Here is a 25,612-nt window from a genome sequence, read left to right as displayed (position 1 = left end):
TGTTGATTACCATTTGATTGGGCGTTGGACCACAATTTAATGGCTACCGATTAGATCATATCTTCAGTGGCCCAAGGTTATTAAGTAAAATAGATTCAATTCAACAACGCGGCGTATGCGCAATATTACGTATACGACATGTTGCAGCAATTAAATTGTAAAATTTGGGGTAAAACCCAGCAGAACGCACCATTTGGCATGCAAACAGAACTGGAACAATGGCACCCAACTCTACCTGGCACCCATTTTGTCGTAGTATTTAGTCCTGTGTTTCGTATCCTTGTTGCACTCTAAGCTAGCTGTCCGCTGAGCTAACAAATAAATGCGCAATTCTCTGCAGGATGTGATAGCAGCAACGCCCAGCCTACCAGAAAAGGAGCAACGGCAACAGCAACAGCCGGACACAGAGGAACAGGATCTGGTGCAGGATAATGATGGCGGCGATTCGCTCACCTCGTCTCTGGCCATCGAGGGCTTTGTGCAGGGCGCCTCCGAGGATTATACAGTTCAGTCTCAAACGGCAGCTTATGAAGTCGATGATGAAGTATAAGCGGCTAACCCTTTTCTATCTTCATCTATTTCTCTCTATCTCTCTCGCTCTTTCATTTGCTGTCTCCTTTGGACCAATTTAATTGATTTTTGGATTTGGCACCTCTTTTCCCGCTTTCACTTCATACGCACACACAAACTCTTGTCGCTTTAATTCTCAGCCAAAACAAAGTTTATCCCTTGTTTATCCACAGGACACGCGCTTGCAGCAGATCATCGAGTCGGGCGACATGGAGCAGCTGGCCGAGATTGTGCTGAACGGCGAGGGTGCCCGGCTGCTGGGCCTAAAGTCCAAGGAGCCCGAAATACAGGCCTTTCTCAACAACGTGCCCAGCTATATGGTCTGTAACTGCTCCCCTCTCTCTTCCCCATCTCACAATACTCTCTTCCCCTTTTCCCTCTTTCTCTATTTTTTATGTCCAATTGTCCATTGATTGCTGCACTTGCTCGTCTGCAGGAGAAAATCCATCGCGTGCACGATGCGGCACGTGACGGCAGTTTGTTGGCGTTGCAGCAGGCGCTGGATCGCCGGAAGTTTGCCATTGCTAAGGACGACATATCGCCAAATGGCGCCACGCCACTGCACGTTGCCGTACTCTTTGGCCACAGCGGTAAGTTGGTGGGAACAGAGTGTGGGGGGACACTGTCAACATGGCTGTGTCACAGTTTTGTACATGCTTCTTATCCCATTCCCAGATATTGTGCGCTATTTGGCTTCACGCTTTCCGGAGACCATGGCAATTACGGATAATGACGGACGCACGCCGCTGCACTATGCGGCCACAATTAAGGACAACGGCCATTTTTACAATGTCCTGTCGCAGCTGGGCGCCAACCCAAAGGCCCTCGACAAGGTAAATATATATAGAACGCACAGTTCTCGCATAATTTATAGCTCAAGTCATTATGCAGAAAGATTTCGGGTGAAATCTAGCTTAAAAAGTACCTTATTTTTGTTATAAAGAGGGGTCAAAGGTCTTAAAGTATTTAAACTTAAATATTGCCCAAAAACTAATTGTTATGTTTTTTGTTTCGGGCAAGTTTGAATTTTCTACATGTTACACGAATAATCGTAATACATAGTTATTTACAAATATATATAATCAACTTTGGGTCGTAATAGGTTTTAAATTCTCGCACATTAATAAAACTTTAACGCATATTTAGAATATCATATTGATTTATACTAACTGTCCGCATATGTTTTCAAGGGTATTTAACGTTCGGCACTCTAAAAATACTCGTTTATATTTCCTTTAATAGCTCAATTATTGTGCTTAGAATAGGTCTTGGAAATTTCATAGAATACTTAACATACCCAAAAGGTATTAGTTTCTACTGCTCGGAACTACAGCAGCTGCGCCTCCATTTAAGTCCATGCCAGCAAACGACCTGAAATTACATGTACACTGGCTAGAAATGGGTCAAGTTAGACCCGCGTTGACTTTCAAGTGTCAGCGTAGTATTTGGTAGAGCCTCGAACTTGCCTTCGCACTTGAATCAATATACGCTATAAATATGAAATGAACTGAAGAACATTTAAAATTCTACACGCAGCTGGGCCACACGCCCGAATTTTATGTGGACATGGAGAAATCGAAAGATGTGCTCACCTACACCGAACTGCTGACCATATTTGGGGCCGAGGAGCTGGAGAACCAGTTGCTCAGCGATCAAGGTAGGCTCTCATTTGTCCATACGCATTTGAAATCAATTTTACTTTGCTTTGCTGTATGGCTTTAACGTTGTTTTGTTGTTGCACGCAATTTCGCCGCACAATCACATACAACATACACACACACACACACTCAACTGGTTATTAGAGCACCCACAATAATAATTAAATAGGTTTTTTGTTTGCTAACCCAAACTTCCGGTCACGATTGGCTGGCTCGTTGACTCTGCGCCCACCAGACATCGATTTTCAGTTGCACATACCACACACATACGCACACACACAGGGCCACACACACAGACGCATACTCAGACCTCCCCGCACACACACACAACACGCGTCCTTCGCTGGTTGTGTACTCACATATTCATACCTTCATTCGTATAGTTAGTCAACTTTTGGTGGCTAAAACGCGCAGTTGTTCCCGCGGACAGACAGTTCGGAGCGCATTAAAATGGCGGCAAATCGGGAATTTTTCAACGAGATTATCAATAATATTGATGATATATTCGGTATGTGTGCAGGAAGATAAACATTGTTTTCTAAGAGATGACTCTTGAGACACGAGTAGGGCAAAAGTATGGTATATTAATTTCACTCTCAGCTGTTTATTACTCATAAGACTTCTATAGTTGTCCTGCTTTAGCTTTAATCAGGTCCAATTCTAAGCTAAAGTTCTCCACAGCAGTTTGAAAAGTTAATTGGGAACATAAACTTGAACTTTTCTGAGAATTGTACGTTGATTAGGGCACTTAAAAAGTTCCAGTTCAAGTTCACAAAGCTGTTTGTTAATTTCTTGCTGAAAACATGTTGAATATTTTCAGTGCTGCCATGGTGCCACATCGATTGTGAGACAAGGTGGCAACTCTTCTTGTCAAATATGTTAGATCCTGCTAGAATTTCCATTACTGTCGAATTTAAAGATAATTAAATATGTCTAATATTATTATGTTATGTTTTTAAACTTAATCTTAGATGTTGGGGTCTATGCTGTAGGACTATGAGCTTATTAGTTGCAATATGGAATTGATTTGTAAATTGGCTTCCAAAAACTCATCTTTTACATGCACTAATTTTATAACATTTGCACCTGTTTAAGCACACGCGCCTATTCTCCGCACCCACAAACATAGCACAAGTCTCTTGTACTACTCTGTGTTCGTGTCCATGTGTATGTCTGTGTGTGTTGGTGTTCAAGCCCGCTGTGCTGTACTGATAATCATCAACAATTACACCCAACGCTGCCCAACAACAACTACAACAACAACAACCAGTGCCCGATGATCTGCACAGCGCACGCCGCGAGCTCCAGGATGGAGAAATCGCTCGCACTCTAGAGCGTTGCTTCAGCGTCATCACGGAGTCTGGAAAGCTGCTGAGCGGGACAACAGCCTCGGCGTTGGCGCATCGAAAGCCATTGAGCGCCTCCGCGTTGCAGCTATCCGTGACGAGCTATCTGAGCCGCTTCCTCAAGCGCATGGTCTACGAGAAGATCAAGCGCCGGCAGACGCGGCTCGATCATAATCTCTTCGATGTGCTTTGGCCGGCCATGCGTAAGACTTCGAAGCTGCGGCACCTGGAGGAGGATATCAATTGTGGCATCATAGCGCCCGACTTTGATGTGTTTGTGGTGTTTCAGGAGTTCCTGGTGCCGCTGCTCAAGGACATGCACTGCCTGAGCATCGATGCGGACTTCAAGCCGCAGCCGCGACTCGCCTACTTTCCCATGGACAATGGCGAGCGCCTTAATACGGCCGCCTTTGTGTTCGACGATGAGTCGCAGCTGGTCACGCGCTGCATTGTTGAGGCGTCGCGCAATCTGGATCAACTAGAGTTGCCGCTCAACCTGACCCTAGGCCAGATCGAGCAGGCCGAACGCCTAATGATGGGCAAAATATTTACGGGCAACTTTGCCGAGGCCATTGGCGAGACGGAATCGGGCAGCTACTATACGCTGACGGAGCTCATAGAGCCAGACTCCGAGGTGGCCAAGCAGCTCAGCAGCTTGGGTCTGATGATACCACTGTTGGATACCAAAGATCTGGTTCAGGCGGCCGAGTCAACAGCTTTTAATGGCGCACTTTGGCCCTATGGCCGTGGTGTCTATGTCAACTCCGCACTCAACATGGCCTTGTGGCTCAATTGCCAGGAACATCTGCGTGTCATATCGTCCAGTAGCAGCAAAGAGCCGGCCGACATGGGCGCTGCCTACACGCGCGTCGGTCGCGCCGTCTCTTACTTGGAAACACAGCTGCACTTCAAGGAGAGTTATCTGCTCGGCTATCTGCAATCCCGGCCAGCTTACCTGGGCACGGGTCTCAAAATGACCACAATTGTCAAGCTGCCCAATCTGATGAAGGAGCTGGACAATTTGCGGCATCTGTGCTCCGTGCGTGGCCTCAGCATGGTCACCAATCGTCTGTCCAAGCTGACTGTGCGGCTGATCAATATGCAGAGCATGGGCATTGTGGAGTATGTCCTATTCCAGGACTATTGTACGGCTGTCACAAATATAATGTCACTGGAGAAGGATATGTCGCTGACAAACTCCAAGCATATAGCCACCATGCTGGTCAAGATCTTTAAGCGCAAAAAGAACAGCCTTATAGATCGCAACTGATCGCAGTCACAAAAAAAAATAATAATCAAAAGATACAAGATACGAATTAAAAAATGAAAGCACATCTCATACATTTCAAGGCAATTGTATTGTAAATACAACAAGAGCAACAGCAAAAAGTGCACTAATAACTATTAAATTGTAATATATATACATATATACAGCTGTATTCGATCGATCGATAAAATAAGAGTTTATTTAGCTTCAAAGCAGCAGCAAAACAAATCAAAGAAAATAAAAAACAAAAGCCACATCCTCAGCTTCGGCCTCATGAGATACACGTACGTACCTATTGCTCCTCCACCCTGCAGCTCCCTCTCTCCCATTAGCAATGTGTACCGTTATTTAATATGATTTGCAAGGTTTGTTTTTTTTAGTTTCATCGTAGATTCATTTGGTTCCAAAGAAAACCTAACTTGACTCTCTCGCTTTGTGTACAGAAATTAGTTGAACTTTTGAATGTGCCCAACAATTGATGAACTTCATCTGTGTCTTACAAAGTTTCTCTGCTTTCGCAGGTCAGTCGCAACCGGTTAGTTTTCAGGGGAATCCCATCTTTAAAACAGAACAGGGCAAATATTTGGCGGATTGTAAGTGCAGCAGTCACACAAGAAACGTTTTCAGCTGATAAACCATTTTTCCCTCTCTGCAGCGCTGGCCGATCCCTTGATTAAGGCCTTGACAGAAATAGCCAATAAACGGCCCAAGGATCCCGTCGCCTATCTAACCGGCTATCTGCAGCAATTCATGGGCCAACGCAAGCCCATTACTGAGGCCGTCGTCCACTCGGGCAGCAGTAAGACCAGTTCCAGCTCCACGGCCGTAGCCACCTCCATCTCAAAGGTTAGCAGCAGTCGGACGGGCAAAAACCATGCGGACATCATTGAACTGGACGCACGCTCACTAGCCGAGCAGCAGGAGGATGACGAGGATGCCGCATTGGCTGTGCAGCACTTGGAGGAGCGCGATGAGCATGGCCAGAGCATGTTGCACTTTGCCTGCGCTCGGTCGCATCGGCGTGGCGCTCTCTACACGCTCATCGAGGAATCGCGCATTGATGTCAGCTACAGGGATGAGCTCTATCGCACGGCTAGGGACGTGGCTCTGCAGGCTAATCAGCCAAATAATGCCGCCGAAATTGATCGCTATGTGCTCGCTCAGGCAGTGCTGGGTAGGTTAAACATTTGTCTAATGGCAATTGCCTCTTTAATTCATATTCTTTGCTGTTCCCAGGTGATGTGGAACCCTTTGATCAGCTGGCACTGCAGGGTTACGATCACATTTTGGATGTGGAAGATGAAAACGGCAAGTCCATTATGGACGTGGCCGCAGAGCGTCGGAACGAGGCACTCGTTGCCTTTTTGAATAGTCTGCGCGTGCTGGAAGAGACGCGCGAGGAGCTGCATCAAGTGCTACGCGACAAGAATATGGAACGACTCAAGGAGCTGACCGCAGCGCCCAACGCCAAGTGGCTTATTAAGACCAAAAACTATTATGGTATGTGTTCGAGGAGTAGTTAATATTTTAAGGGACTCCTTACAATCTGGTCCACCCTTTGACTAGGTCGCACCGCACTGCACATAGCCGTGCTAAAGGAATCCGAGGAAATGGTACAGCACTTGGTTCAGCTTTGTCCCGAGGCGCTCAAGGTGACGGATAATGTAAGCTATCCAGGTTTCTCAGAAGGAATGAAACTCCTAAAATTTCTTACCTTCACTTCCCTTCTTCTCTGGTCTCTCAGCTGGAACGCACCGTCTTGCACTACGCACTTGGCACCAATTTCTGTGAAAGTGTCAGCCGTATTCTCATTCAAAATGGCGCCAAGCGCACGGCGAAGGACCTGAAGGGTAGGCAGCCGAGCTACTACTTCATCAACAAGGCGGACATACTGCGCCTGCAGGAGGAGGAGGAGGAAAGTCGCTGAGCAATATTTACGTATAGAAATCATTTAGCTCTAAGTTGTTCTAGTTAAATAAAAACGTTTAGCAACAATTGCCTTAATAAACGATATATGCAAACATTTCAGCCTTCACCCAGATTGTGGCACTTTAACTTACGAGTGGAGAGTGTTGGAATTATCGGACCTTTGAGCAACACTTTCTCCTATCTGCTAAAGTGGCCCATTGAGATGAGTGCTAAGACATTGCGATTCGCTTAAGCTATCTTGGGGAGCTGCTTGATACTGTCATTCATTGAAGTGAAGCACTCCATTCCATTCCAGGGTCGATAAGCGCCGGGTAACTGAATTCGAGTGCTGTGACGGTCAAAGATAAGATTACGACTTAATCCATGGCCTTGCTGTTCAATTACTCTGATTTGTTGCCCTTTCAGCGGGCAGACTGACTAAATTGTGCGTTTTGCGACGCTTAACGAAAAAAGCGTTTAATTAAAAAAAATAATGATTCTGTTTCTTTTATTACAATGAATATGTGATTTGTCGTGTGCCAATAGGAATTATGCATTATGAATATCAGATGTTTTAATAAACAAATGAAACATATAAAAAGTTGAGCCTTTTAGACTATAACTTCTTACAGAGTCAATCGAGTTTAGCTAAAGCATTGGAATTGCATGAATAAGAATATGAATATAAACATTTCCAATCTATATTGATTTTCCGGCAGTACTCTTTATGTTATATTTCCGAATAGTTTTCTATAAAATTCTAAAAAGCATGTTTATTAACTTGCTGATACCCTCTCGAAAATATTTCCGAGTCTACATGTGTTTCTGATCAGTTTTCGAGACGGTAAAGTTATGTCCGTCTGTCTGTTTCTTTGCAAACTATTTTCTAATTAAACTTCGCATAGACTCGTCTTTTCGTTGCGGGCTCTACAGATCTTGAATTTGTCCTAATCGGACCATTATATCACATAGCTATCATTGGAATGATCGATCAAGAAATTAGATTAAATTTTTTGTATACAGCAAATTTCACCTCTTTAAGATATCTTACTAAAAATCAGCAATTATGAGCAATATAACAATATGCATGGCCCCAAGGGTATTTAATGTTCGGCATGTCGAAAATGCTGTAATTATTTCCACATATTTACTTTCTATTAGAAAATCATCCGTTGAGCATAGGCCCAAGTGGACTGGGTCGTCCGTCTGTCTAGTCATGAGCATTATCTATTCAAATGAGAGACCAACATCCGCATATGCATAGTATATATATTGTCAACAATCGAGATGACTGTGTGTGCGTGGGTGGGCGTGTGTGCTTCGCGTATTTTTCTATATGTTTTGTTTTTCTCTTCGATTTGCTGTCAATGCCCTATCAGTCGTTCGGTGCGCATGTTGCTGATACTTACTATCAGAGGATTGTGTGTATCCAAGTGTGTGTGTGTATGTTTTAATTGAAGTGCTCTGATTTCAGACTAACGCCAAGTATGAAACGATTAACAGGCAGGTGGATAGGTGGTTAGGTGTAAAGCCAGCTGACAACCAGAGCCACATTGAGTTGCCTGCCGAAGTGGTGCGTGCGCGGTTCAAGTTAAAGTCGAGCGCTACGAAATGACAGCGGAAACGAATACGGGTAATGAAAAGTTAGGATCCTTGGTGAAAAATATTAAACAAGTGCTATTTGATAAATGTGGTGTGTTTCAATGTGATATAGAGCCATGCTATTGCAAGTTTTAATCTGATGCATAAATATATCAAATGGACTGGGCGATTCCATACTTTACAATTTACGAACACAGCTCTAGAAATTCCCAAGTGCTTCAGTTATATTTTTAGGAAATGACTTGAGCAAAGGCGCAATAAAATGAGTTTCGAAAAGGAAAACAAAGAGCTACCTTTGAGAAATACCTACAAAAAATTTAAATGAGATTATACTATAATTTCAAAAGTTTATAGTGTATCTTGTAATGGATTTCTTTCCTGCTCACAGGTCCCATGCTGGGTCAGCGTCATGTGCAGACTTTTCTGCTTTTCCTCTCGATTGTTGTCAACTATATAGCAAAGTTTAACGCTGGCGTTGCAGTTGTGGCTATGACCAATGCGGAGAGCACAAATCCCAATTTTCCTGTAAGTATTCAAGGATTCAATAAGGTCAATACTTACCCCCAATTACCCTTGCAAGGAGTACGACTGGAACGAAATGGAGCGCTCTTATATACTATCCAGTTTCTTCTGGGGCTATATTATGACGCAGTTTCTGGGCGGTTGGCTCTGCCGCCGTTATGGCGCCCGGCTGACCATGTTTGTATCGACCATTGGCTCAGCCGTGCTGGTGCTGCTGGTGCCCTTCTGTGTGCCCTGGGGCGGCTGGGAGGCCTACTGCGTGATACGTGTGGGCATGGGCTTGTTCCAGGGTCTGATGTTTCCATGTGTGCACGCGCATCTGGCCAACTGGTGTCCGGCTTCGGAGCGCAACAGGCTGGGCGCCCTGGCCAATACCGGCCTCGACTTCGGCACTCTGCTGGCCATGTTTGTGAGCGGCCAGGTAGCCGCCTCCAGCATGGGTTGGCCCGGCATCTTTTATATCTCCTGCGCAGTTGGCGTACTGTGGTGCATTGGCTGGATGATATTTGGCGCCGACTCGCCGCGGCAGTCCAAATTCATAAGCAAGGCGGAGCTGCATTACATCGAGTCCTCGATTAGTGCGAGCAGCAAGCAGGAGGAGACAATAGAAACGCGACAAATTCCAGTGCCCTGGAAAGCCATCCTGACCTCGGTGCCATTCTGGTCGCTGTTTTTGGTACGCTGCACGCAATCGTGGGGCTACTCCACACTTCAGGCAGAGATCCCTGCCTATATGAACGGCGTGCTACTGATGGAGATGAAGAGCAATGCCTTGTTCTCGGCGCTGCCCTATTTGGCTTCCTGGATTATGGCCTTTGTCTATCTGATTGTGTCGGATATTTTACTCACAGGTGGCAGACTGACCATCACTGGCATACGTAAGACCTTCAACTCGCTGGCCTCCTGGATACCAGCCATAAGTTTGATTGGCCTCAGCTTTCTGGACAGCAGCCAGAAGACTCTGGCCATTGTCCTAATGACCGTCAGTGTGGGCATTAATGCCGGCTCCACCATTGGCAGCGCCCTAAACACTATCGATCTGTCTCCCAACCATGCGGGCATCCTGATGGGCATTGTCAATACGGGCGCAAATATTGTGCCCATTCTGACGCCGCTGCTGGTGGGGATTATAGTTAAGAATGAGGTAGGTCTGCCATATATGTTATGTATATCCAAAAATATGCTAAATTCACATTCATTTTTGCAGCAAGATCGTGTTGAGTGGCAGATGGTTTTCATTATTTCCGCAGTCATTTTCTTTGTGGGCAATCTGTTCTACATTCTGTTTGGCCAAATGGTGAATCAGCCCTGGAATGCCGCCGACTTTCTCGATCAGCAAAAGGAACCTCTCAGCCAAGAGGAGGGGCAAGCAGCTAAAGCTAATGCAAAAGCCATGGAGGCACTGCAAAATGAGAAGCAAGAGGAAGCCAAAGACAAAGACAACAACACATAATGCAGAATTAACTCTGAAGAAGTAAAACTTGATCAATATTTCTATAAATCGAAACTCAGCGGATCCACATAGTTCCATTAACTGAACAGGCCATGTAATCGTGGAATAGTGATAACAACAAATATAAAATAGCGTGCTTATAATACTAAGTAATACCAATTAAGAATTAATCACGGCTGGGTCGTAGATAAATAACATAACTATAGTAAGTAAATATATATTAAAGATAAACGTATTTTCGGTTGTCTTATCGATATTTCAGAAATGTTTGGCTACTTACTTGGGCGCTAATCTTTTCATTATTGCAATATTACATTTTACTTGATTGATTTTAATTATATATTATATCTGCTCTGACGTAGTTAGGCGGAGAAAACAATATTGCTATGTGGTAGAAATTCTTTGAATGTGTTTTGTAAAGCTTTCAATTGAATGTTTTGATTGGAGTTCGGAAATTTTTAACGTGCGATTATCATCCACACATCGTGGTTTTGTAGTAAAAATTAAATAGTTTCTACGAAAGTACGGCAATCCAGATTCTTATCCAAATCTATAATTAACTTACAAGTCGACTGGAATTATTTAACAGACACACAAAACATATCTACATACACTCTGGGTTTTGGTAGTAGATGTGACGTATTTCCTTCAGAATTTGAATTTAACCCACCCCTGTCTAGATTCAGTGTTGGAAAATGTAGAAAAAAAAACGCAGGAAAAGTTATGAATTTTACACATAGTGAAGGTGTAAATAATCGGCTTGCATTCAGAACAATCGAATTAATAATCGAACCCGTTTGCGCAAAAATTCTAAGCGAATTTTGTAATACCTATCGATGATATGTTTGAGTCCAAAATGGAAAATAATTCAAATATCTGACCCAATTTACCTGGGTAAATTATTATTTTAAATTTTATAAAAATTAAGAATGGGAATAAGAGACTGACGTATACTTGTTTGAAATATTTGTTTTGTCTATGAAAATGGCTGTTTGTATATTTTTCATAAAACTCCATAAAATTGTCATATAAAATTCTATATCTATCTATTTAGGCTAAAGTGATAAAAATATGGCTATAAACGACACCTTCGGAATCGTTTCGTTTCTTATAAATTTTTTATTTTTTTTTTTATTTCTTTTTAAGTGTACAATCATAATTTAGTACCTTAACAACACATGAATGGCAAATGTAATTAAAAACCGAACCCCATACCGCTGTATGAAGATTTTAGATGTAGGTAGTCTTACTGTCGTCCAATCGTGTTGGCAAAACCTTGCCGTTTGTCTTCTTAAAGGACCGGCAGGGAGTAGTCCTCTTGCGAGAAGGGAGCGGTGTCGCAGCAATCTTTCGCTGTATCTGCTTGTGTGCCTTCTTCCAATCTGTTCCTCGACTGTATGCAGTTTTGAGGTCTTTAAGGGAGCGTGGAACCGCGTACGTTATTTTTCTTATATATGAAAAAAAAAAGTTAATACGATCATTGCATACTTTTGTGCGGTCGACAAAAGCTGCATACTACTTGCTAGGAATGCGATTTAAGGGCTTTTCGAGAAATATCATCAACAACTAACTAACTGGGCCAAAACCATGCTGATTTTTGTCACCTGATAGGCCTGGGATTGTCAAATAACATATTTTTGATATGGTGCTGTGCTGTGCTCGAGCCTCGGTCTACAAGATTTCTCTCGCTCTTTCTCTGCTGCTGCTGCTGCTGGTCTTCTGTTGGTATAGGTCAGCAAACAATGTTCTCACGAAGGTAATTGCCTTTAAGGCCACATATTTCATTTATTGCTGTACATTGTTTTCAATTTTCTTTAAATGTGGCTTGTTGGCGTTCTGGGTATTTTGTAGCACGTGTTCGGCCTTATCGTTGGATAATCAATGCTGATAAGGTAACCAAAAATGCTTGATAATCAGTCTAGATACGATCGGACTAAAGTGTCAAGAGTTGAATTAACATTAGCACGATTTATTCGGCTGTGGTCAGTAGTACAGATTGAACGTGTCAAAAACTGGTGGCTCTCTGGAGAACTTAACTATTTTTTGATTATTTAATTGGATCAAGGACTCTGACGGGCAAAATGACCGCCGAGGTGAACAAAGGTAAGGACTAGATAGCTTGAGATTTTAATTAAAAATTGAGCAATTCTCTGAAAGCATTTGAAATGAAACGTAAAGTGATTGAATATATTTGCTTTAGTTTCTGTGATTAATTCATATCAATGAAAGTTTATCTGGATATAAAATATGGTCTTGTTGGGCATATTTTATCCGACTTTGGCAATTCCCAAAAATTAATCCAAAGTCTTTTCATCAGTATTTAAATTATAGGTTTTTAGTGTTTCAATTGCTTTTGTCATAAATATTATAATCTGTGTATAATCAGCCCACACACAATAGGAAATCGCCCATAAATAAAAACTAGTCTGGTTATTCAGACTGGCTGACTGATAAATGTCAAGGCGCATGTTTTACAACATGGTCAGATTATTTAGACTTTAATCGCATAAAAAGTGCTAAAAGCCTCCATGAATTTACCATATTAATAAATCATATTTTTCAGGTCCTATTTTGGGCATACGCCATGTGCAGGCGCTGCTTATATTTATAACCATAACCGCTATTTACGTTGGACGTCTTAATGTGGGCGTCTCTGTTGTGGCCATGACTAATGCGGAGTCTACAAATCCAGATTTTCCCGTAAGTAGCAATCGCCCACTTCAAAACTTTGATTAATTCATGTATCTTCTACAGGAATACGACTGGACAGAGGCGGAGAAATCCTATATTCTGTCCAGCTTCTTTTGGGGCTACATCATCACCCAGTTTCTGGGTGGATATCTGTGTAAACAGTTTGGTGTGAAGAGTGTCATGTTCTGGGCCACCTTTGCTTCGGGCGTCTGCAGCGCCCTCACGCCCTTGTTCATAGGCTGGGGCGGCTGGGCCACATACTGTGGCATTCGCGTGCTCATGGGCTGCGCCCAGGGACTCATCTTTCCCTGCATTCATCAACATTTGGCACGCTGGTCGCCGCCAGAGGAACGCAATCGCCTAGGCGCACTGAGTCACACGGGCGTCGAATGCGGCAATGTATTGTCCATGTTTGTGAGCGGCATGATAGCCAAGGGCCCGATGGGCTGGCCCGGCATATCCTATGTATCCGCTGGAGTGGCCTTTGTCAGCTGCACCTTATGGTTCCTTCTGGCCGCCAATAATGCCACCGAATCCCGTCTGATAAGCGATGCAGAGAGAAAGTACATTGAATCATCTCTAACGCATGGAGAGAATTATCACAAAGCCATCATTCCCATACCCTGGCGAGCTATTTTGAGTTCGGTGCCTTTTCTGGCTCTGTTGGTGACACGTTGCGCCGAGACCTGGGGCCTAAGTACGCTGCAGGCTGAGATTCCAGCCTATATGAATGGAGTGCTGCAAATGGATATTAAGGACAATGCGCTGTACTCTTCTCTGCCCTTCATGGCCATGTGGGTTATGTCCTATATCTATCTGGTCTGTGCCGATGTGCTGCTCACGAGCAAATGCCTGACGCTGACAGTCCTGCGTAAAACCTTCAATTCGATAGCGTTTTGGATACCCGCTGCCACGCTCATTGGCATTGGCTTTCTCGATGTGGACCAGAAGACGGTGGCCATTGTATTGATGACTCTCAGTGTGGGCTTCAACAGTGGAGCCACCATTGGCAGCACGCTGAACTCCATTGATCTGTCGCCCAACCATGCCAGCATTCTCATGGGAATTGTTAACACAGCGGCGAATGTGGTGCCCATTTTGACACCACTCACCGTTGGTCTGATTGTCAGCGATAATGTGAGCTTTCATTTTATAGTTATCTCTCTCACATTTCAAGAGTGCTAAACGTTCTATCTTCTACTTATTTTAGGGTGATCGCGCACAATGGCAAATAGTGTTCATAATATCCGCCGTGATATTCTTTGTGGGCAATTGCATTTTCTTGGCATTTGGCTCGGCTGTTTCCCAGCCCTGGAATGCCGAAGACTTTCTGCTACGACCCGAGCCAGAGCTGGCAAACCCTCCAGCGTTAAGCGAAAAACCCGAATCGAAAAAGACGATCAGCAGTTAACCGGAACCGATAGGCCGCAATCTGCTAGCAATTGACTTGAACGAGTATTATTTTAAATCACATCATAAACCCAAAAGAAATGTGCGAGTGTTTTATTTGGCAATTGACCAAAGCGATAAGCCAAGGAGTGTCAAGAAATAATGTTATATATACTCAACAGTTGCCATATATACTCAACAGCATTCCATTTTGTTAGTGAGCAATATGTACAAGTAGATAAGAGTTATAGAGAAATAAAGCAAACCCCAAGGGGTTTTTCCTAATATATGATATTTGTTTTAATTTTTCGATCTTTATATTTTCAATCTAACTTACTAATAATATAGGCATACCTGAAAGTCGAACCCATATTCTCTCTTAGATTTTACACATATACCTTTTTAAAAAATTATTTGGGAATATGTTGATTTATTAAGTTATTGTTGCATAGCGCATAACATCTGCGTAGAATTCTCTTCGCGCATGTTTGACGTGTCTTTTCTTCCTTCTGTCGCCTACTGTAATCGCACGACTTTCGGTCTGGTGATAACTCAATTCAGCTTTAATTTATTTAAAGCGAGCCAATAAAGTGTTATAAATAATATTCCTTGACTGCTGCTATTGTTTTTCCCCTGCAAGACAGAGTTTCTTTATGGCCAGTAAGTGGTTCAGTTGTACGCTGAGAGAAATAAAATAGGTAGAAAATGAAAAGAAGCGGGAGCACAAGTTGGAGGAAATTTAATTAACTTAATTTAATAAAATTCAAAAAAATATTTCCTTTAAAGCAAAATAGTTAACAATACATATAGAAACAACTGAAAATATGTATATTATATTTATATTATTTATAACATATCCAATCATCCAATTTTTTACAGTGTATGCCACTCGAGTCAATTGATAATTTGTGTTTTTTTCTTTGTTTTAGCAATATTTTGAAAGCTTATCGATTATTTTTATTATTTATTTAGCAAGTAGCATCGCTTATCAACGCATTATTATTATATGCTGGACAATTTGATTAAAATCATAAAGAATATTCAAAAAGATTCATTCACTCGCTGCCTCGACTTTGAGTATCAACAGGTGGCTTCGGCTTGCGGCAACAGCTGTTGGCAAAAAGTAAAGCTCACTCAGTCATAAATCTTGATGCAAATAAACAACTCGCTTCAAATGAGACGTCACATTGCTTTACTTCTTTACCCCCTTTTTTTAGAGAGAGAGCGAGAGCCTATCAATATTTGTAGTTGAGCAGAAGCCGATCGGACTGATTTGAATAAAGTAAGTTAAACATAATGCCCAAACAATGGATCCCAAGAAATGCGAACGTCATTTGGCTGTGGAGCTACAGGGATTTGCGTCAAGAGCGGTCTTGTTTATTTAATTAGAGTTCTCCCGGGTAAATGTGAATGATGTGCGCCGCATGGCCAGCCGAGATGTCAGCTCACTGTGCGCTTCTATAAAAGTCGCCGTTACAGTAGCGAATAGCTCCAGAACCATTCCGCACAACAAGCGGTGCGCAAATAGAGTGCACAGCAAAAATAAAAACAGAATAAATAACTCCAAGAGAAAGCATTTAGTGAGCCACACACCATGACTAGCCTCAGCAAGGTGCCCAAGGGGCCACGCATTGGGTTGCGGCATGTGCAGTCGCTGCTGCTCTTTCTGGGCCTCACAGTCATGCACATTGCGCGCTTGAACGTCAGCGTGGCGATTGTCGCAATGACCAATGCGGCATCAACAAATCCCAACTTTCCGGTAAGTTTAAAGTGCATCCAAACATTATTCCATGGCTGACGTGTTGGATTTTCTGTGCATGCAGGAATACAATTGGACGGAACGCCATAAATCGTATATACTCTCCAGCTTTTACTGGGGCTACATTCTGACCCTTTGCCCGGGCAGTTTTCTGTGCCGTCGCTTTGGCCCCAAGATCGTGCTCTTTATAGCCAGCTGTGGCACAGCCGTGTTCAGCCTGATTACGCCCTGGAGCATCTCTTGGGGCGGCTGGCAGGTGTTCTGTGCCATACGGATTTTGCAGGGCCTGTTCCAGGGCGTCATCTTTCCGTGTGTCAACGAGCATCTGGCCATGTGGTCACCGCCGGAGGAGCGCAATCGTCTGGGCGCCTTCAGCTACACGGGCACGGACTGCGGTACCGTGCTGGCCATGTTCATCAGCGGCATGATTGCCAAGGGCGCAATGGGCTGGCCTGGCATCTCGTACGTGTCGGGCGCTTTGTGCGGCGCCTGGTGCATACTCTGGCTCATCTTTGGCGCGAATAATGCGCCCGAGTCGCGTTTCATCAGCGAGGCAGAGTGCAAGTATATCGAATCTTCGCTGCAGCACAATGAGGACTTCCATGAGCGCATCATACCCATACCCTGGCGTGCCATTTGCTGCTCCGTGCCCTTCCTGGCACTGCTGGTGGCCCGCTGCTCCGAGACCTGGGGCCTTAGTACGCTGCAGGCGGAGATACCGTCGTATATGAACGGCGTACTGAATATGGACATACAGAGCAATGCGGTCTTCTCCTCACTGCCCTTCCTGGCCATGTGGCTGCTCTCCTACGTGTATCTGATTGTGGCCGATGTGCTGCTCAAGCGCAAGTGGTTGTCTCTAACGGCGGTGCGGAAGCTCTTCAATACGCTCTCCTTCTGGATACCCGCTGCGGCATTGATTGTTATCGGATTCTTGGGCGAGGACCATTCGAAGGTTGCCATTGCCTTGATGACGGTCAGCGTGGGCGTCAACAGTGGCGCCACAATTGGTAGCTCCCTGAATACCATCGATCTGTCGCCCAATCATGCAGGCATCCTGATTGGCCTGAGCAATACGGTGGCCAATGTGATACCCATTCTGACGCCCCTTATAGCTGGCGTTATCGTTGTGGACAAGGTGAGTTGAAGGGGGAACATTGAGTTAGTCTACGATCAGTTTTCTTCATGGTCTGCTTTTCTACTCACCTCCAGCATGATCGCGGTCAGTGGCAAATTGTGTTTGGCATTGCCGCCGTTATCTTCTTTGTGGGCAACTGCGTGTTTCTCATTTGGGGCACGGCGCAGGCGCAGCCTTGGGATGCGGATGACTATTTGACGCCTAAAGACGCAGAGACGTGCAGTGAGAAGCGTGCACCTGCTCCAGCCATAGCACCTCCCATTGATCCAGTGCTGGAGCAGCAAATTAGCTGGCCCGAGAGATATACGGCAAAAGCCATGGACTGAGTTGCGGCGGAAGCGGGGAACAATTAGTTTTATTTATCAGTATTAACAAATAAGCAGGTTGTAATTTATTTTATTTATAAGGCCATAAATGTGAGCTTAGGTAAATTATATTATTAGATTTCGAAATCAATTGTTTGTTTTTTTTTCCTGTTGCTACGAATCAATGGGACGGATTTCGACACTCGACCATTCAAAAGTCAAGGGTCCACACTCTAGATTCTATTGCCCCTGCATTATCTAATCTGACAATTTCTTTAAAATATATTTGACATTTATATGTATATTAGTGCGAAACACTCTGCCATAAGCCCCTATATCTTCGCTTGGTACCAGCCAGCTGGAGCTGGAGTCGACGTACGGATAGAGACAACGAACAAGCGTGCGAGCTTTTAGAGCAGTTGGCAAAACATTTGTCGCAGCTGTTTGCGATGCCACTAACATTCCGTTACTCACTGATACTAGGCTAAAAGTGTATACTATATGTTTATATAGTCAGACATATTGCCGCTATTTCTGTGCTCAGTGCCTGGTTCTGTTTGCACTACGTGCCCCCAGTTAGTGGGTTAAGTTCAGGGCCAACTCTGTGTTCTCTGGCCTGTGTGTCATGGCCAGATCTTGAGGCTGAGCACGCGACCAGCTTATTGAAAGGGGGCAGGTCTCTGGCTATCTAATCAGTCGGTAGCCCAAGTTCAATTATAGAAAAGCGTTTAATAATCGTTTTTGCCATCTGATAAAATTCAATCAGATCGCAATCGATTGATATAATGCCCTGCGCTCAGTATTTGCTCTTTGATAAGAATTGTCAGTGTCAGCCGCCGGTTCAATAAATATTGCTCCCTGTTCCACGGGCATATGCTACGTATATTTGTGTTGGTGTTGGTGTTTGTATTGTTTGTTTACCAACAAACTATTATTAAGTCATTCACTTTATCTGCTCTGCTTTGTCATTTGCCAACCCAAATCGTTTTGCAATTGTATCAAGAAAATGTCTATAAACAAAATCAGCTGAGTCCCATTCAGTTTAATTTCAGAGCGGGTTACTCAGTACTTAGTTAAGTACTTGTTTATATATAAAATTGCTCTTCCTAACTGACGGACTGAGCGACGGACTGACTCACTGGTGATCAAAGCACAGCTCAAGCCGTAAGAGAAAGAAAGCTGCAATTTTTTTTGTACTTGCCATATGTGAGGAAGGCGTACGCTGAGACGAGGTCGTTGGAAAATCGCGGAAAATTGCGTAAAACAGTTGTATGATTTTTTTTTTGCTTACCATCCGATCGGCCCAAAATTCATTTTTAAGGATCAAAGAATTGGTAGATGATGGATGTTTCGGTTTGAATTCATTTTTAAGGATCTGATTGGAAATTCATTCACTTTGCCGCAAAATCCAAGATCCCTCGATGGAAATGTGAGTCGTATGAACGAGATATATAGATAACTTTAGAAGTGGAACTCAGGAAAGTCCGACCAGATTTAAAATTTCCATAAGCGAAACATGGTTGAAAATTTGATTTCTTTTTGAAGCAAAAATCTTGTACCGGACGGGGCTGGGAAATACCAGATAGTATTTATATATGGCTGTCTTTGAATATTTGTTTACAAACTGCTTCAACTAATTAGTTTTCCCTGCTAGTTGTGTGTTAACAACACTGCAACAGACTGTCAGAAGTGCCAGATATCTAACTTGGGGCATTATAACACATGTTTTGAAATTTTACACTTAGCATTAACATTATACAATTAGTTCGTATGTGTATATATTATTTAATGATTCATTTTATAATTATTTACTGCATAGGATATGTATATTCTATTATATTAATCAGCACCAACTGTTATAAAATATCAAACTAACTTATTTCGTAAATACCACTGTGATTCAAATCCGGATCCTCGTTGTTCAGTTGTCTAACATACGTATAATAATCAAACTGATTGCAGTTTCAAGTTTATTACTTTCCTGCAAGTCGAGTCAAGAAAGAGGTATTATATATATATGTATGTATATCGCTCCGAAATCGGGCTTTATTTAGCTGAGATATCGCCATTTCCAAAAAAACATTCGTGCCCAATCTGCCCGATATCGGGCTTTTTTTGGCCGAGAAAAAGCCATTTATAGTCGTTTGTAGCGGTTTTTAGCAGAATTTTAGTAGAACTGCATACTTTCGTGCTGACGTGCATAATACGTTTCGACTCGTTTTTGAAATTAAAATTAAATAAAATCGGTGTTGGCTAAAAATGGCTGTGACCACGAGTTGAATGCGACCAATCTTTCCAAGATCGGGGCTTATTTGGCCGAGATACAGCCATTTGAAAAACGCGAAAAAATGCCGTTATAATTTTGAAGATTTTTTGTTTTTTTTTTGCGATAATTCGGCTAAAAATGGTCCGATTTTGGAAAGTTATACCTTTTTGAACTCGTACTGATCTCTGTAATCGACTGGCATATCAAGTTTTTCCTTTTTCAAGTTTATTCTTAAAATTTTCAATTCTTATTATACATTTGTAATTCTTATGGCAGCCCACAAGTATTCTACTATTTGATGCTCAAACACGTAAACTAGGCAGGCCTTCTCTGATTGGTTACTTTTTCTACTCTATCAACTGTGCGTTGCCGTTGATTGGACGAATTTATATCATCATCTTATATATTCTAGATTAACAACAAAAATGTTACGTGAATGTAGAAGGCTGTGCTTTTGCTGCAGAATAAAAAAAATAACATATAAAGGTAGACAATGTTCCAGCTGACAAGAAACTTGCCTCACCTAAAAGAAAAACAAAGTGTTCCATTACTGCAGCTTGGTTTTACGCCGTAAGAAGGGATTCTATAATTTAAAATTCATGTAAACTTCTTGGTTTAATATAATAAGATTTTATTGCGTTCTCGCTTAATTTTCGTTAATCTCAGTCTAAGAAGCTGTGTCTCAAAAGTTAATTATTTCGCTCACTTATAACTAGTTCAAGTTTATATATTAACATATAGTATTAATATAATGTACAAAATGAATCAAACAAAAATAAATTAAACATCCAACAGCTTTTACTACTCACAACACACAAAAGGTTTCAGTTCGTTGCCTAAGTCTTTCGTTTTGCAATGAGCATTGTAAGAGTAGAAATAAGTAAGTAAGTAAGTAAGCAACAAGCTGCAAGATCCGTCTGGTCATGTTAATATAATCTTGAGACTTGAATATGCATAGAAAGTAGCTGGGAAACACAGCTGCCAAATTTACTAATGACCCAGAGCAATATAACCAGAGTAGAAATGGGCGCGGGCTGGGTTTTTATGGCACGACCCAACTCGAACACGAAACAAACTTTCTCAATCACGCACGAACACGCACATGGGAAAATTTACCTGGGTACGGTCCAGTGCAGCAAAATATGGTCGAGAATAGATAAGTTAAAATTATTAACTTCTTTCCAAAATTCAAAAATAGGAATATGGTATTTACATTTATTGCATATTTAGCCAACCCAATATCTGAATACCAATATTATTTTTACTCGCTGATTTAATTTTTTCGACTGGTTGAATTACTCGAAAAAATCATGTTTAAGATTTTTAGGCAAAACGTGCAAAAAGTTACTGTAGTCTGCCCTTAGAGATCGTGTTCTTGGGCACGGGGGAAAATAAGGTCCATGCTAATCTCTAGTCCAGAGACAGAGATACGCATACATTAGAGATAGATATACTTATGTTTGATTTTAAACTTGATTAAGTCATTTACAATGCCTGGATGTCTAAGGAATTTGGAAGGCCGCATTGAGCACCTCCTCAGAATGGGAAATTCCCTGATTTTTCAAGTCAGATGACCAACAAAGGCTCCCGTGGCAAGGCTGAATGCCGGCATAGATAGGCTACAGTTCAGGTGGCCGAAACTAGCAGTTGCCAGTTGGAGTTACATCCCGGCGAGCTGTGGTCGAATCACTCTACAATTATTGTCAACTATATTCTGCGTTCCATTTTTAATTTATGTTTTTAATATTGTAGAAATTTTTATTTTGTTTTGTCACAAATATATATATTACAATTAAACAGTCAGTGCAGTTTTGCGTTTTAAATGGTGCGCTTAGCCTATAGATATACATATATACTTATGCTGTTATTGGTTAACAGCTACAAAGAGAGGGAGAGTGAGTAGCTCGCATATGCCTGTATTAGTGAGCATATATATTGCGGAGCGTGAGCATAAACGGTCAGCTAGTGAGGCTAGTGAACCGCGTTGCCAATACATAATAAAGTGGCTCTGGGCTGTTTTACTATATAATTGTTATTGTATGCAACAAAGTGCTGCATACTTTATATTTAAGTACAGGGTATTCTGTTAGGGCATACACTACAATATGTTTATAAATTAATTTTGTTTACAGCCCTAAGATATGCAACAAAGAGCCAACTTTGGAACTGTAATGACACCTGCTGTGTTGACACCTTGTTTGCCATACCAAAAGGTAGTTTTCTCATACGCTAAGCTAATTAAAACAAATTAAACCCATTTTACGCTCACATATTTGTGCGGAAAGGTATTTTAATGGGCGTCTAATTAGTTACAGTCCAATTTATAGAGCAGCTGTGAGTTACTGATAATGTACTAAGCTCGCCTCGTTGTCGTTCCCATTTCGGCTTATCGCAACAGTTCTGGGGACTACCTGATATTCTTTTTGTTGTTTTCCCAAAGTGTACATCGTCTTATTTTTGCTGTTACGCCAATACACAACTGATAGGGACGAGTGTTTTATGACTTTACTAATAAATCGTTACCTGATGGGCTTATAATTAAATTATGTATTCGCTGATTAGATAAGAACTCGGGTTTATAGGGTATATTAAAAAGAAAGTTCATGGACTTGATTCTTTTAGATCATGTCTGAGATAGAGTATCTAATGTTCGATATTTACTGCTTTTTTTTTAATTTGAATCTTGGTTCTTCTTTGGTTCTCGCTTGCATTGAATGAGAGACAACTTTTCTAAGTTTTTATCGATAAACATTTTACTTGACAGACAATTGACGCACTTCGCGCGTCAATGCCTGTAACATTTTTGATATCTTTTAAATCATTTTAACATGTACTCGATAATACTCATTATTGTGCGTGGCATAGTTGTTTATGTGATATTAGCGAAATGATATGCTCCATTTCTAAGTTTTTTTGGTGAATCACAAGATCGCACAAATATATAATTATTTAAAGTTTAACCCAGTCTAAATATATAAAATTCACGGACCAAATTGTAATCAGTTTTATTTCTACAACCAGCCGATTTGCAATTAAAAATAGTTTTATAAATGCTTTTTGAATTTGCATACAGCTATTTAGAAACCCCAGAGAATAAATACATATGACACTATATATTAACGATCGCATATTAAATCAAATTTCCCCATTCAATGTACGTAAATACGTAATGAGGTTCGGTTGAAAGACCGCAGACCAAAATCGCAAAATGGAATCGCTATTTGAATAGTTAAGCAACCGCTTGGCCTAGGCTTTGCTTTTTTGATGAGAGCGCGGGAGGGGGCCGCCTAATCAATGTCATTGAGCGCCGACTCAACTGGGCAGTTTTTTGGCCGAAATCGGCGATCATATGGTAATTAGCATGCACAGCGCTGTGCTCACAATACCGAGTAATACCGATACCGATATTCGCCAATTTTGCCCGACTGAGTTTCCATTGAGCGGGTGGCTAAAACTGGGAACTTGAACTTGAATTTACATGTGACCGACGGGCAAGTGCACGTAACGAAAAATTAAGGAACTGAATTGGCCAGCCGACTTTGGCTATGGTCAAGTTCAGGCAACGGCACGTTTTGCATATCTGAAACAAAATAGAACTGGGTAATGGAGAGTGCCTGGTTCGAAAATATCCTGTAAGCAGTAAAATGCTCTTATCTACCACTCAATCAACAATTCCCAAATTGCAGGCATTTATTAGCTGACTTTAATGGAATAAATAAAAGATGTGCTATATGTGAGCTAAATGTCTCAGCTATATCTTTAAATGTTCAGCTAGAATTGTATGTTTTTTAGATTTGATCAACAGAAAATGTAGCTAAAAGTTAACTTTTACAGTCATGCCTAACTTTAAGATACCCGTTTTTATTATTATTTTTTTGAATATAGAGTATAGGAATAATATTGACAAAATGCGATGAGCTGGTTAGCATGCGGGAGACACGTCGTAAAATAAATAAATGTAATGCATTGCAACTGTTTATTTAGTTGTTGTATAAAATATGTCAATAGTATAATTGCGGCTGCTGCCTCGTATGCCCGTATGTCTAACCGAACATGAACAGGGGCCAATTTGAAATGCAATTGCATTGCCCCGGTAATTATATTCGAGCCGAATCGCCCCTAAACACTACGGCTGACAAAACAAAAAGAATCTAAACACACGGCTCAAACAACTCGTATTATCATTATTATGTACCTCAACTGGTACAGATGCATATTTACACAGTACAGTTACAGCTACAGATACAGCTACATCTACAGATACAGTCTTAGCTACAGCTACAGATACAAGTGCAAGTACTAAAGAATAGCGTGGCTGGGTTTTTCGAGTACAGGGAAGTGCTGCATCATTTGGTTGCAGGCAGACACAAAATGTATTCGTCTTTGACTAATCGTATTTGTTCAATTGGTCTACGATTTATGGTTGTTGGCATCTTTTAATGATTTTCGATTTCTATTTTATATGTAGTGAAAATCTGAGAGTTGAGTGCCTGGCACGAGCCTCATAAATCTTTAATATACAGCCGGAACTAAACAAAATGTAACAGCTGTTTCTACAGCAGATTTTAGAACTTGAGTGTCAATAACTTGGTCGTTTGATTTTAAATTAAGATTGAATCAGGGATTTCTTTTAATTGATTAGTGCAGGCTGAGAAAAGTGCTATGGGATGAATAAGTAAAACAATCTTTCAGATTTCTTACTGCACTTTAAATGAATTAAACTTATTTCATATTAGTTAACCTCAAATCAAGCATTGATTTAGTTTTCATTAATCACATTGAGAAAAACCTGTCTGGAAATTAGGGGATATTCGAGCAAAAGGTATAATTCCCTGATAATTGTTAATAAATGTAAATGGGTTTTTTTTTGTTTTTATAATATCTACATTCAGCCTTTGGTAATATTTCAAACTGAAACATTTGATTGGATGCAAATACATATGTATGTGCACTGCTGTCATCAGTTGTTCAAATTGAATGACTGGGAAATGCAGTTTAAATATACGAAAAAATCAATTGCTGTCAGTGAACGGGCAATAAAATTCAATTATTGTCTAAAATAAAATTCCAAAAGCGGCGTCAACGTGATGACAATATAAAAAACTATATTAAAAACAAAAAAACAAAAAGGGCAAAAACAGTCACACACACACTCGCACACACACAGTCGGTGTAAAGTCGACATAACAATGAGAATTCCATTGGTTCACCCAGGCATGAACTATACGTGGCGAAGAATTTCCAATCATTATTAAGCCAACTATTGCTGCGGCTAACACACAGCTGTGAAAAGTCCATTCTAAATGATTCCGTTCTAATCGGAAAAGAAAGTAAAAGTCTGCGATTGTGTCGAATGTCAAGTGCTAAATGATCGGCATTTGAGGAATGTGCGATGTGTCAAGTGTGCTTTAGGCCAACTGTTGCTTCTGGCCAAGGCGCGCAGTCAAGCTGTGCCAAATTGTTGTTGCCCCATCAACCAGTTTGAGGCGTTTAAAGCAGCTTGTTTTGGCTTGCAGCACGGCAGCACGGCGTAGTACCGTGCGGTGATCATGCTCGAAGATCATGTCTCAGGCATTAGGCGGAGAAGTCTCATTAGGTATTCCCGAAATAAATTTTCCATTGTGACATTTCGGTACCAGGCATGCATGGGTACATTATGATAGCACACTGAGAGGTGTGGCCTGTATATAATGATGGTTTATGAAGAGCATCCGGATCTCTCGTATTTATAGATTGAT

General features: G+C 41.7%; 4 protein-coding genes across 6 annotated transcripts; all 4 read left to right on the top strand.

Annotated features, from left to right (window-relative positions):
• The first annotated feature begins 204 nt into the window (after positions 1-204).
• On the top strand, positions 205-6,849 carry LOC135432168 (poly [ADP-ribose] polymerase tankyrase-2). 3 transcript variants are annotated; one of them, XM_064687689.1, is made up of 10 exons: positions 210-544; positions 744-890; positions 1,007-1,160; positions 1,246-1,403; positions 2,107-2,227; positions 5,363-5,434; positions 5,497-6,015; positions 6,078-6,341; positions 6,408-6,505; positions 6,586-6,849. In XM_064687689.1, the coding sequence occupies exons 1-10, from the start codon at positions 323-325 to the stop codon at positions 6,766-6,768; spliced, it is 1,938 nt and encodes a 645-aa protein (XP_064543759.1). In that variant the 5' UTR covers positions 210-322; the 3' UTR covers positions 6,769-6,849. The 3 variants fall into 3 exon arrangements, 2 of the variants coding, with proteins under 2 accessions (XP_064543759.1, XP_064543760.1); XR_010436891.1 differs by lacking the exons at positions 6,078-6,341; positions 6,408-6,505; positions 6,586-6,849 and adding an exon at positions 3,499-5,125 and having other exon boundaries at positions 205-544; positions 5,497-5,549; XM_064687690.1 differs by lacking the exons at positions 210-544; positions 744-890; positions 1,007-1,160; positions 1,246-1,403; positions 2,107-2,227 and adding an exon at positions 2,554-2,736.
• Positions 6,850-8,250: 1,401 nt separating this feature from the next.
• MFS1 (Major Facilitator Superfamily Transporter 1) lies at positions 8,251-10,561 on the top strand. Its single transcript, XM_064686856.1, has 4 exons — positions 8,251-8,382; positions 8,740-8,876; positions 8,932-10,017; positions 10,081-10,561. Exons 1-4 carry the CDS (start codon positions 8,361-8,363, stop codon positions 10,324-10,326), a joined length of 1,491 nt encoding a protein of 496 aa, XP_064542926.1. The 5' UTR covers positions 8,251-8,360; the 3' UTR covers positions 10,327-10,561.
• Positions 10,562-12,307: 1,746 nt separating this feature from the next.
• LOC135431777 (putative inorganic phosphate cotransporter) lies at positions 12,308-14,695 on the top strand. The gene is made up of 4 exons (XM_064687088.1): positions 12,308-12,429; positions 12,890-13,026; positions 13,081-14,154; positions 14,228-14,695. The coding sequence occupies exons 1-4, from the start codon at positions 12,408-12,410 to the stop codon at positions 14,426-14,428; spliced, it is 1,434 nt and encodes a 477-aa protein (XP_064543158.1). The 5' UTR covers positions 12,308-12,407; the 3' UTR covers positions 14,429-14,695.
• A 1,211-nt stretch (positions 14,696-15,906) lies between these two features.
• LOC135432170 (putative inorganic phosphate cotransporter) lies at positions 15,907-17,759 on the top strand. Its single transcript, XM_064687691.1, has 3 exons — positions 15,907-16,165; positions 16,230-17,303; positions 17,378-17,759. Exons 1-3 carry the CDS (start codon positions 16,001-16,003, stop codon positions 17,627-17,629), a joined length of 1,491 nt encoding a protein of 496 aa, XP_064543761.1. The 5' UTR covers positions 15,907-16,000; the 3' UTR covers positions 17,630-17,759.
• Positions 17,760-25,612: the final 7,853 nt, after the last annotated feature.

This window comes from Drosophila montana, unplaced genomic scaffold (assembly GCF_035044405.1).
Source record: "Drosophila montana isolate Dmon_TW-CO22-7 unplaced genomic scaffold, ASM3504440v1 contig_3200_1, whole genome shotgun sequence".
In the NCBI taxonomy this organism is placed as follows: domain Eukaryota; kingdom Metazoa; phylum Arthropoda; class Insecta; order Diptera; family Drosophilidae; genus Drosophila; species Drosophila montana.
This window is presented reverse-complemented; position numbering and strand designations above follow the sequence as displayed.